The following is a 12,972-nucleotide window of genomic DNA, read 5'->3' on the forward strand; positions in this document are numbered from 1 at the left end:
TTTTTTATCTATTTTTAATTCAGAAGGGAAGTGTCATTCAACCTCTCTGAGAATTTCATTACTTTCACAGCTTTTGATGAGTGGCCCTGTCAAGAGCTATTTGAAATGAAGGTACACAGTGTTACCTTGACCATTTCTATTCGTATTCACGCAGACTCTTCAGGAAAGCTGTATACGGATTGAAGCCTGAGTTCCCTCTTTAAAAGCTGTGTTCATGGTATTTGACGGTATGGTAAGATTGCTGTATAGTAATGTGATAAATACAATCTTACTAATTGTACTTTTCTATATATTTTCCATCAAAACACTTGACACAGAAGTCTGACTTACTTGTCTGTAGTTCCTCAGATATTTCAGATGTTTGAAAAAAAAAGCACTTTTTCTACCTACACTCATCCTAGGCCTCAGGCTTGGCAAAGGAAAATGGTGCATCCTGCTTCCTTCCATACATGAGTTTGGCCTTGGGGATTTGTTGATATTTGTAATGTCAATATTTATTCTAGAATTTATTCTACTGAGCATTCAATTATGAGAACTTCAGTCAGGATGAAGGAAACTCCTTAAGTTCCTTTGTGCTGAAGACTACTGAAAATAGTTTGTTTAGGCTTTATGATGCAGCCTTATACTCCTGAGGCGCTCCTTTTAAATCTCTGGTGTCTGTGCATACTTGTTGAGAGTTTTTGTGATACAATGAATTTTAAATTTTTTTTTGCTTTTGTGTAAAACTGAAAATCATTGTGTTGAATTGTCATATACTGTTAAACATTTGTCTTTTTCAGCCTTGAAAAAATAAAACTTAAAATACCATTGAATTTTTCTTACCTTTAAGATAGTACAGTACTTTTGAACACAATGTTATATTTCAGATCTTATGTTTTTAATGTCCATTAACTGCCTTTAATACATGCTATCTGTACATGTTCTTCATGAGTCATGCTGCCATTTCATATTCCCAATGAAATGCTGAGCTACTAATGCTTTTTATGATGTCCTATTCTTCTGGGTGATTGTTACAGTAACAAGCGACATGCCTGCAGCAACTGCCAGAAAAACGTAGCAAAATTACTGAGCAATTGCTTAGTGTCCCCATGAAAATTAGGAAAAAAAAATCTATTATTGCAAAGGGCTATTTTTCATCCGTAGTATTTATGATCTTGGAGACAAAGGAGGCATTACAGCTGCATAGACATCAGGGGAATTATCAAGGCCGCACCTTCCCACATTACATTATAATTGCTTTGTTATGGGTGTTGTATCTCCACGCTCTTTGTCTTTCCCAGTTTCTGTTTTGGTCACTGTGATTCAGTAACTGTAAAACAATCATCACCTGCATTTTCATCAAGATTTTTGTTCCTTTGTATGAGGCGTTATAAAGAACCTGAACTTTTAGAAAGGCCTTGAGTTATGTGCCTTAGAATCAATCCTTCTCAGACATTTCAGAGGCTTGGTTAAGGCCATAAAAATACCCCTAGTCATTTTTTATTTCCAGTTATCAAACACGAAATATAACAAAAAATCAAATTGATCAGCACAGATGAAAAACATAATATATGATATTCAGGCAGTTAACAAATCAGAGAACTCACATGATCTGAGTACTAATGAGGAAGGAGAAGACATTCTCAATGTTCCCATGGTATACCTTCCCAGGAAAATATTTAATTTTGAACACTCTTTTACATTCCCAGAGATGACCCCTGTGATGCAGCCTTCATTAGGCTAATTAGTTTGTTTACTACACTCCCTATTTCACAAGGTATGCCTTTTAGCTGAGTTCAGATCTGGGTATGAAAATGTTGAATTTGTGACTGGTATGAAACACACTGTTTCAGAATAAATCTAATTTACCAGATCTTGAAATTCTGTCTGGGATTCAAAATCCAAACTTCCCTGTTTGTTTAAGTAAATTTTACCCCTGGGCTTTAATCTGAAACAAGTCGTCTCACGTCATATTTCGCAGTCTCTGGGTTTCTGCCCTTTCAGTGAGTATGAAAAGGAGAGCTCTCCAACACTTGTGTCTAGCCAGCGTCTTCCTTGGTTGAGTGAAGTTGAACTGAGATGAAGCACTGATAACTTTTCTGTTATATCTCTGATTACCAGACTAAGGTACTGATTCAATATCATTGAACGTATCCCAGGACGAAGCACATCTTGACCTTGTTAGAATTAACGGCTTGTTAATCACACTGGCAGAAACCGAGCTCAATATTTATAGAAGAGATGATTTCCGTGTTCTCTCCTTCAGATTTTAGGGGTTTTTTTCATTTTTTTTTTTTTACAACAACGCAGTTATCACAAAGAAATTATTGCACCAACTCTGGCAAGGAAAAATCTTCATAAGATCAGGTTTAATTTTAACAGGTGTTTTCATTTAGCAAGTTGTTCCTCACCCTTGGCTGCAAATCAATGACTTGAGGTCAAAACTCCATTTCCCAAAGCGTCCTATGAAATCTTAGCTACGCCATTATTTGTCTGCATTTTAGTTTTCCATCGTAAAATGGAGATGATACAATTCACTTAATCACAATAATGAGATAAACACTGATTGTGAAGAGCTCACATACCACAGGAATAGGTGTAATAAAATTCACCGATATTACTATAGTTAAAACTCTTTATATTGTCCCCAGTGGTTCACTGAATGGAAATGGAGAATGGGATAAAGTAGCAAGATTAGTTTCTGATTGTCAATCCTTCAGCTAAGAACAAGGAAAAAAATTACAGACAGAGTATTGGTCGTTACCACTTTGAAAAGAGCTGCTGTACCTCTTCATTTAGCCTGTCACTCCATGACTTTTACAACCTCAAATGAAGACTGTAAAAAAATTATGAGTCTCTGGCTGTATTACACAAGAAGAAATTTTGCCTTCATCTTAGGGGGCCAGTTAGCTCAGTCAGTTGAGCGTGGCACTAACAACGCCAAGGTCACAGATTCAATTCCCGTTCGGTCCCCATGTGTTGCCTGATCTGGTCGACAGGTGGCGACCCTGGCGACAGGGAGGCCGGATTAAAATGATCTCTAAGGTCCCTTCCAGCCTAGGTCATTCTATAATTCTATGTGGAAAAAGAAAAAAAAAAGAACAAAAGACTGCTGATAAATCATGGCATATCATCTTATTCCAGTTTTGTAGAGACAAACGTTTCTGTTCCATTAGCCTTCCAGATATTAACTACCTTCCTGAATCTCCCAGAACATAATCTTCCATGATGACTCCTTAAATCCTTTAATCTGAAATAATTTGTGTTTGTTTCAAACTGTTTAAGTAATAGCGCTTTAACTTCTTTTGGAAACTAATTTTGAATAGAAGAGTTTATAAGGAATATTTGAATAAGTAGCTTATAAGCTTTTAAGACAACAGGTAGAAAAGAATATAAGATGCCTGGCTAAATATTATCAGGGTACAAGCGAGAAAATGAAAGCCAAAAATTTCCTATGCTCAGGAGAAAGATTAGGCACAGATTTATACTTGTCATTATTTTATTAGTAAAATATAATAGTTCAGTGATTAAGAATGTCTGCCTGAGAGCTCTAGGTGAAGTTTCTGATCTTAGTCAGATGGTGTACGTATGTTAACTTGGTTCTCTAACAGCCTGGATAGTGCTCTAATCACAAAATTATTGGATATACTTATTGGTTAGGATGTTCCTCTCTATTTCTGTGAAACCTCTTGTTGAGTGGTGCATTTGTCCTGCTGCGTAAGAATTTTCTAATAATTCTACAGAACAGAAATGGAGTTTCCTACCACAGTTATTATGACTTTTTGTGTCAATGTATTGAAACTCAAGAATATTTTGACTAATCCTGGCAGGGGAATTCACATAGAATTTCTTCTCCCATCAATAATCTGTGAAGGAAACTAGGATTGTCTATTGTTTGGGTCTTTTTGTGACAAATGAATATTTGCCATGTTTTCATCAATGATTTGGATGAAGGGGATAAAATGCACCCTTAGTAAGTTTGCACCAAGATGGATCAAAATGTCGATCTGCTTGACGGTAGGGAGGCTCTGCAGAGGGATCTAATTAGGCTGTATCGCTGGGCCAAGGCCAATTCCATGAGTTTCAGTAAAGCCAAATGTTGGGTCCTGTGCTTTGGCCATAACAACCCCCAGCAGCACTACAGGCTTGGGGAGGAGTAGCTGGAGAGCTGCCAGGCAGAGAGGCACCTGGGGGTGTTGGTGGGCAGCTGGCGGAATATAAGCCAGCAGTGTGCCCAGGTGGCCAAGAAGGCCAATGGCATCCTGGCCTGTGTCAGGAATGGTGTTGCCACAGGAGCAAGGAGGTGGTCATGCCCCTATACTCGGCTTTGGTGAGGCCTCACCTCAAGTACTGCATCCAGTTTTGGGCCCCTTAAGGTCCCTTCCAATTCGATGTTCTATGATTCTGTAAATATTCTTTTCACTTAGAGTTCCCTTAGCTGAGTTTTGAGCCATAAATTTATCCTTTGAGAAGTCTTAAAATGCTATGTGAAATTGCATTCTGCAAAGCGTTGAACACTAAAGTACTAACAATGTTCTTGTATGTTACTCAGAGAGAAAATCCTATCACATGTCACTAGATGGAAAGAAGTCTGTACTAGAATGTATCTTAATATCAAAGAAAATTCAATTTCTGGAAAAAAAAATGTCTTAATGAGTACAGCACAAGAAGGGAACAAACTCATCTTTAGTTTACAACTAGGGAATAAGATGTTAATATTTTTCCAGTTATGGAGGTGTAAATGTAGAAGATGGTCACATTTAACCAAAACAAATTGTTTAACTAAAGATTAACTAAATCTTTCCCTTCCCTCATTAAAATTAATCTTTATATTATACTCTACCTTTTTCAAACACCAAATACAACTAGAAGCAGTAAATTTTTGATTCTAACTGGGTATGTCATGAAGATCAGTGCATATATAGTTGTATGAAAACATGATAACATAAACATTTTCACTAGTTATGTATATAGATGATTTTTCTGAGCAGCCACAGATATAAAGAAAAATCTGGTTTCCACTACACTAGATAACATGAACAAAGGGTTATGGTTTTAAACTGGAAGAGGGTAGCTTTAAATTCGATATAAGGAAGAAATTGTTTTCTGTAGGGGCGATAAAACACTGGAACAGGTTGTCCATAGAGGTTGTGGACACCCCCTTCCCAGAAGTCTGGAAGCCCCATCCCTGGAAGTGTTCAAGGCCAGGTTGGATGGGGTTTTGAGCAAACTAGTTTAGTGGAAGGTGACCCCCATCCATGGCAGGAGGATTGGAACTGGATGATCTGTAAGGTCTCTTTCTAACCCAAATCATTTTATGACTATGTTTTTCTTCCATTAGAAACAGCTACTGAAATTATTTTAGACTCAACAGCAACGAATCATCCTTGATATAAACTTACTGCAGTCCCAACCTCAAGCAAAATACCTTTTCACGACTGAATTATTTCACGTTGGTGACAGCAACAGTGAACTGACAAGACATTCTTATCTGTGCGTTATGCAATACATCATGATTGAAAAGAAAGCAGTCACTTGTGAAAATGTATCTAAGATCCTGGAGTGGTAAAATACATAACATTAGGTATGACCATTCTTAATAATTGGAAACCACTTGAAACTATAAAGCTTATTTTCATTATCACTTTGCAGAAATTTTAATTTTGTCACCATTAATTAAAATATTACCAACACACTTATATCTGAAATCTTAATAGCTACTGTTTGATGCAGTATCATTCCTAATCCTGAGTTGAATTTAGTGGTTTAATGAAAACCTCTGCCAGCTCTCTCAGTACTCTAGGATGTACCCCATCTGGCCCCATGGATTTGTGGAGGTTGATGTGGAGCAGCAGGTCCCTGACCATCTCCTTCTGGATTATGAGGGGGAAGTTTTGCTCCTGGCCCTCATCTCTTGGCTTGGGGGGCTGGCTTCCCTCAGTACAGGTGTTTCTATTGTTAAAGACTGAGGCAAAGGAGGTATTAAGCACCTCAGCCTTATCCTCATCCTGTGTCACTATATTTCTTCATGAGTCTAGCAGGGGATGGAGGCTCTCTTTTGTTATTAATATATTCATATAGTAATACATATTTTTATAAAAATATATTTTGTTATTAATATATTTATGTATAATCCCTTTTTTGTTATTAATAATTTATAGAAGCTTTTCTTGCTATCCTTTACTTTCAAAGCCAGAACAATTTTTAGTAGGAGTTTAGTTTCATAAATCATCAGAAGGAGAAGCAAAACATGAAACATGAGGGTAGAAGATGTTCAAGATGATACATGTCTAGAATCTTAAATTATTTTATCTAATTAAAAAAAGCAACAACTTCATTTCCATCAGATAGCATTTCTATAAACTAATGGGAAAACTTAACAATTAAAAATCACTGAAAGACATTATCTTACCAGAGCTCAAAGTAAACTAAACTCAAAGCAAATTGTTTTCCAGTGTACGAGTTCTTGTTCTAGACCAAATGCTGGAATCTAAGCTTTTAAAAACCTTTCCTGGTTCTTCTCCTGAAATTCTCCCATTTTCATTGTCAAAAGACATCCCCAGGATGTTTATTCTATAATCTTTTTTAGGCTAAATATTTTACAAATAGTGTTGTGTTTTTGCATTCTTGTGTGTTATTTGATAGTGCACTTAAGCCATCTACAATATACGTTACAAAGTTTTTATATATGTAAAAGAGCAAACTCTTTGCAATACTTCTGAAAAAGTGATATAAAAATACAGTATAAAAATACAACATTCAGTATAAGACTCGCAGTTGCAGCAGCAATTTCTAGAACATAAAATCCAAGACAAGATACTTCATGAAGTGGTAAGAAGGTAAGGTGCGAAACACTGTGTAAAGGATTATTGTATAGGAGCCCTTCATAAAAGTTCCTGCCTACCCATAGTTTTTCACTCAGAATTTTAGGTGGCAAGACCCCTTGTTCTGCTTGTAACAGGTTTTCTAAATGGAATTATTTCTAAATGGATTATTCTGGGAAGAAAAAATCAAAAAAAGCAAACCCTACAAATGCCCTCCTCCCTGTCTTATTATGTATGTTCTCTTTTATTTTTTTTTTATTTTTTCAATTAAAATAACACTGTTTGTATTTTTTCTATTCCTGACTTTGATCTCTTTTATTTCTGACAACCTTGCAGTGGGATCTAGGCACAAGAGCCAGACAGAAATGGACAAAAATTGTTTCTTCAAAATACCTGTAACTCTTGAAGGATGTATTTTTAATACAGAAAAAATGAGATTGTGGGAAGTCTTTTGTTTTTGGTTTCAGAATGACCTATCATTAAAATAACTCACTACAATTTTAGGGGAGAAACAACACATTTACTACAGAAGTAATGACTGTCCAAGGACATTTCCATTTTATCAGCCTTCCCCTAGAGCAGACCTTGTCTTTGTCAGTGCTATCGGTCTTTGTATATAGCTAGAGATCAAACTGGATTTTTGCCCCGACAGTTTGACTCTGTTCGGAAAAAATCAAAGTAGGATTATTTCAGGTTTGACTTCCATCCTGGAGCATTAAGAGTAGTTCTCATGGTTTCCAGCCAGTCTTGCATAGTTATTATGGACTTACACAATTCATGCAGGAGATGTAATTGGACACAAAAAATGTGAGTTAGTGATCTTGCAGAATAATCCACACGAAAGAGGCAGCCTACAAGCTGGCAGTATTAAGTCACAGCTGTATAAGTATTTTCAACTCCCATTACAATCTAGGCATGCTTTATTTCATCTGGAATTCAGCTCTATGTGAATAAATACATTAGAAGACAAAACTAGTAATGTTAGCAGGAAAAAAAAATCTGTGCATTTCTGGAAGAGAAAAACCGACAAATTGTAAATATTAATCTTTAAAAAAAAATTAATGGTAATTATCAGTTAATCAAAAACTATCAGTATTCTTCAGGGATGGAAATAGTCTATGTCTGTGAAACTGTTGATTTTGTTCTACCTTTAAACCATGTATTATTTATTACCTTACTGTCCTATACTGACCACTTTTATTGTTTAATTTCCATCATTGGGAAAATTATCAAGACTTCTTCCAAACTTTTCTTAATGTTGAAAAAGAGATCATTAGATAACCCAGTGGTGTTCAAACACATGTCGGAGCAAAACATCAATGAGTAAATGCAAACCATATTCCATCATGGAAAAGTAAAAATTAACATCCTTAATACTTTGATAACTATGTGTTCTATCATTATGTGATAATATTAATCATGTAAAATTAATCAATACATTTAGGAAAGACAAGGTTCAGTTCACAGGACTATGGTGACATGGAAAAAGAATCTGAAGGTCAAGACTTGCATTCAGTAACATGAGAATATGTCTGGTCAGATACAATGTCCTCTGTTGGGGTATAAATTTGATCTAATGGAACAGAGTAGAAAGTTCCTCTGTGTCTGAAATTGTACACATTCTCATTTTTTTCCGGAAATTTCAGCAAAGCCATTAGGCAGTATCTACATGAAGATAAAATGAAGAATTACTTAATTCTCTCCTGTACAGTAATAATGTTAAAGTTGACATCTTTTCAAGAGAAATAAAAAAAAGATTAAAAAAGGAAGAAAAGCTGGAATGAAAATACGTGAACTTGAAATAACTGCCTTATGCTATCAAACATCAAATGTTTTATACTCCCTAAGTTTCTCTTTCCTAAATTTGAAGACACTTTCTGATGTTTTTATTAGTCAAGATAATTTACTGCTTCGAATCAGCATCCACAACTGCAAAGATTCATTTTAACAACCCTGTTTATTATTTGTAAACAGTTATTAAATAATTCCTCAAAGTTTCTAATGCATTATAAAGGCAGTTAATGAAATGATGCATAATTATTTTTTCCTACTAAAACATTTTATCTCCTCAGATAGAATTTTAAAGTGTTTTTATAACCCGGCTTGAAGTGAAATTGAATTGTATGCAAAGACTGATTGTCAAGGACATCTGAACAAATGAGGTATTCATTTTACTCAGAATCCATTGAAGGATTTCTTGATGTTTTTATTTAATTTGCTTCATATCAAGGAGCTAAGTTCTCCTTTGAGACACATCGCAAAAGACGTACAAGATTAATAAAAACCCAGGAAGTTCCTACATTCTTGCCGAGTTTGACAGAAAGTCTTAATGTTTTTCCATTTATTCCTCATGGATAAATAGAGACCAATGTTGCCATACGAGTGTTTTCGATCACAAGCCGTCCAGTCCCCTGGGTACATATACTATTTATATATCAAAATCCAATAGTGATGATAAATATATCAAGTAGAATATTTTTGAGTTAATGATACATCTCTCTAGAGATTATAGACTATATAATTGTTTTATTGTTTTATTTGTTTTATTGTTTTATTTACATAATGCCCTTTGGAAAAATTATTCCTATAGTTCCTGACAGACGTGCTGACTGAGTAAGATAATGACAGTTGTGATGCCAACCATTAAAACTCAGAAAGCTGTATGAAGAAGAATTCCATTACAAGAAAAGAGCTGTCCAGAAATCCCAAGAGATAAAAATCAAGGCATGAAAACCTGGTAGAAATGCATGTGTGTGAAAAAATGAATTGGGAAATTGTTGAGGAGTGGTTAAGCTGTGTGCAAATACCTCCCCAATACTCTAATACAGTTCAGAAGGCTGGATTACCACAGCTGTATGACAGCCAGCCATGAAACACAAATTTGCTTGAGGCTGATATATACTAACCTATTGACATTTAAGAAAATCTGAAAAGTATTCTTCACAGTTTTTGTTTCTTAGTTCAGTGATGTAAACTGCTGCCTTTATCCTTATTTAATCTCTCCATTTCTTATACTGCACTGTGTGTATGTCTCCATGCTGTTTGTATGATATGGATAATGGTTATGTTGAATTTCTGCACAAAACTTGAATCCAATAAAAGTGTGAAGAAATGTCATAAAGAAATAATAGAGCAAGAGATGAAGAGTAAATATGACCATAACATTGTATCTCTTTTTTTCTTTTTTTTTTTTTTTTTTTGTTAGAGTTCAAACTGATTAAAAGGACAAGTATTTTTGGGGGGGGAGGTTTATTGTATTTTCAAATGTTGATATTGAAAAGGTCAGGTCTGCTATGTTAATTCAGTAATACTAAACACCTTAAACTTAATAATTTGCACAGGTATTAAACCAGCAAAAAAGAAAATATGAAATGATGGATTAAAACATGCAGCTTTTTCCTATAGAGGCTGCACACTGTGCAGACAGAAATTTAAATTTATTATGATGCATAATAAATTAACTTAATTCCATTCTAATCTGTGAACATATTTTTATGCTCTGTTAAACTAAGTCACCTGCATTTAAGTCAAACTTTTGTAACACTTCTACAGCACAGGACTACTCTCAGTTCTAGAAAAGCTATAAACAAGACAAAAACCTTAGACTCACTTTCTCTTTGATTTATGTAAGTATGGATTCACATATGTTATACTGTTGAATTGCATTTCTGAAGAAGTAGAAAGCATTATGAAATGTGGAACGTCTTCGAGAAAAAGGAAAATATAGGCATTCATGGAAATAATATTTTTTCTCAGAAATAACATTATTTTGACAGAAAACAAAACCAAAAAGCAATTATAATGTAATAAATATGAGTCTTTTTGCTGCAAAAGAGCAAATAACATGACTGCCTCTAGAGGCAGATATTCCAACAGAATCAAAGTTACATATAATTTATGTTCAAATGTCAAACAGCTCCATAAGAAATATTATTGGAAGGCGTTTTCTTTTGATTTTTGAGAAAAAAATGAGTTTATGTTAATAAGATTCAGGTGCTTACTTACACAAAATTACTGCAATAATATGCCTTGATGAGACTAAAAACTACCTGGGTAACTAGCACTCATTGTAATCAAAGCTTTGTAGTGTTCTTGGTGGTATCTGATGAGTGCACTGAACTGAAGCCTGGAAGTGTAACCGGTATTTATCACAGCAACAGGTAAAGTTTTAAGCAATACAACCTCCCTTCAGCTGTTTAACCTTGTGTGACCTGTCATCTGAGATGTATGAATATATCTATCTCCTGGCATCCTGCTGCTGATCTGCACACCCCATGTGGTACTTGCCAGTCCTCCATGGATGTCTCAGATGCCTGAGGGTATCTCAGTGGCAATGGCCTCTCAGGTTGAGGCATCTGAACAGAGCCCTAAAGAAGAAACCCTTACTGAGGAGTGAGATTTGCTGCTCCCTGTCAGTGGCAAAGCACCAGAATAACAAGAATGTGTGACTGTTCTAAACAAAATACATCAGAAGGTGTCAGACTGTACCTCAGCCATGAGAGGTTAAATATTCTCACAACTGTAGATATCTTAAAAGAAAGTCTCTATATGATCACCTTCGCTTTGCTGATTGCTGCAGTAAGTACACATCCATATTGAAAATCAATGAAATCATGGTTCTTACATTAACTAGAGTATTTTTGGCTTAGTATTTTTGCTTACATGTGGTATCCAGAAATCATGTATTTCTTACCATCATTTCTCAGTGTCAGAGGTGTAGGAGGGCTCAAAACTCTGGCATTTGTCACTGTGTTTTTTACCAGGCATATATAGCTGCCGACATCAGATGTTTGCACCTTGGAGATGTAGAGATTGCCTGTCTCCTGAGAGATGAAGCGTCTGCTGTCTTCTGCCACAAAAGATGGGAATTCATTAAATACCCAGCTATAGATGATCTCTGAAAGAATAATAAAAAAAAAGGATAAAGTAATTATGGAAAAAATATTGTGTCATGTTAACGGATACACTCAGTAAATGTTCATTGACTTCATTTAAAAAATATAAAAATAAAAAAGGCTAAAGTTTTTTTATACTTTTTATTTGTTTGGATTAAAATTAAGGAATTTTTTCCATAGAATAAGTGTTGAGTCCATAAGTTCCTTTGAAAGACAGATTAAATAAATTAAATGATGCAACAGACTCAGAATACATCCATAAATTATTAGATATTTCCCTTTTCCAATCTTTCACATCAAGACAAAATTAATGTACAAAACATTCTTTTCTCTACTTATCCAAATCAGCAGTGAAATATATTAAGATGCTTCCTTATAGGGCTAGAGGTGAATTTTGAAAGTGCGTGCATAAACAGTCTTTATTCTGAGTACCTGTTTTTAAAATCAGCAGTTTCTAATAACTGTCCATCCTACCTTGCAGGTAGTATTAGTGCACTACACTTCTACTTTCTTCTACATCTGTTTCACTGAAGAGTCTCAGAACTCCTCCTGTAGGCAGCTTAAATCCTTGTATTCAATGAATGACTCCTTAACCCAAAACCTACTAGCTGATTTGCCTCATGATCTGGTGGACTGAAGACTAACCAAAGCAATTTTTAAAAATGGCAGTTAAAGCCAGTCCCTAGGTTCTTCTTTTTACCCTACAAATTACTCAAATCATTCTGTTCACCTGAAAAGTATATACTTTTTTCTTTATAATCATAATAGTTGGTTGAGAAAAAAAAATTGCTATTATTCTCTGTGTGATTATATAAGCATTTATTAAAAACGTACGTGCGTTATTGTCTCGACATTAGAAGTACCAGTGATGTTAGTGATATTTATCAAGGAATTCCTTGTAGGGAATTATTCATATAGAGTTGCACAAATTCAGTCTTTAAAGCCTTAACCATATTTTTTTACCTTTTTACATGTTGTTCTTCCATCATCTTATCTTCTATTTCATTTTGTTTGTATACTTTAAAAAATATCCTTCACTACTTAAACTGGCACATTAGTTATAAGGCAATTTCTACTGTAATATCTCCCTGTGTCAGTCTTTAAAAAATTGACTCCAAAATCAGAAAAGCTGAAGCTAATTCAGGTATATAAAGTCTCTACTACTGCTTCAAGATGTGAGCTGCTTTGTTGATATAGTAAGTTTCAGCTTCAGAAGCAATATGAAGACAGTGATTGCAGGTATATAGAATCATAGAATCAGAATCATAGAATCA

The 12,972-nt window shown here is 34.9% G+C and overlaps 1 protein-coding gene across 1 annotated transcript in view; it reads right to left on the reverse strand.

The window, feature by feature from the left end:
• LOC104280991 (contactin-5) overlaps positions 1-11,700 on the reverse strand; it is a gene marked incomplete at both ends in the record, with an annotated part of 47,361 nt that extends 35,661 nt beyond the window's left edge. Inside the window, one exon of the mRNA XM_009878830.1 lies at positions 11,497-11,700. Within this exon, the coding sequence (XP_009877132.1) occupies positions 11,497-11,700 (204 nt within the window). The remainder of the gene's footprint in view (positions 1-11,496) is intronic.
• Positions 11,701-12,972: the final 1,272 nt, after the last annotated feature.

The sequence above is a fragment of the Apaloderma vittatum genome, unplaced genomic scaffold (genome assembly GCF_000703405.1).
Source record: "Apaloderma vittatum isolate BGI_N311 unplaced genomic scaffold, ASM70340v1 scaffold5301, whole genome shotgun sequence".
Classification (NCBI taxonomy): Eukaryota; Metazoa; Chordata; class Aves; order Trogoniformes; family Trogonidae; genus Apaloderma; species Apaloderma vittatum.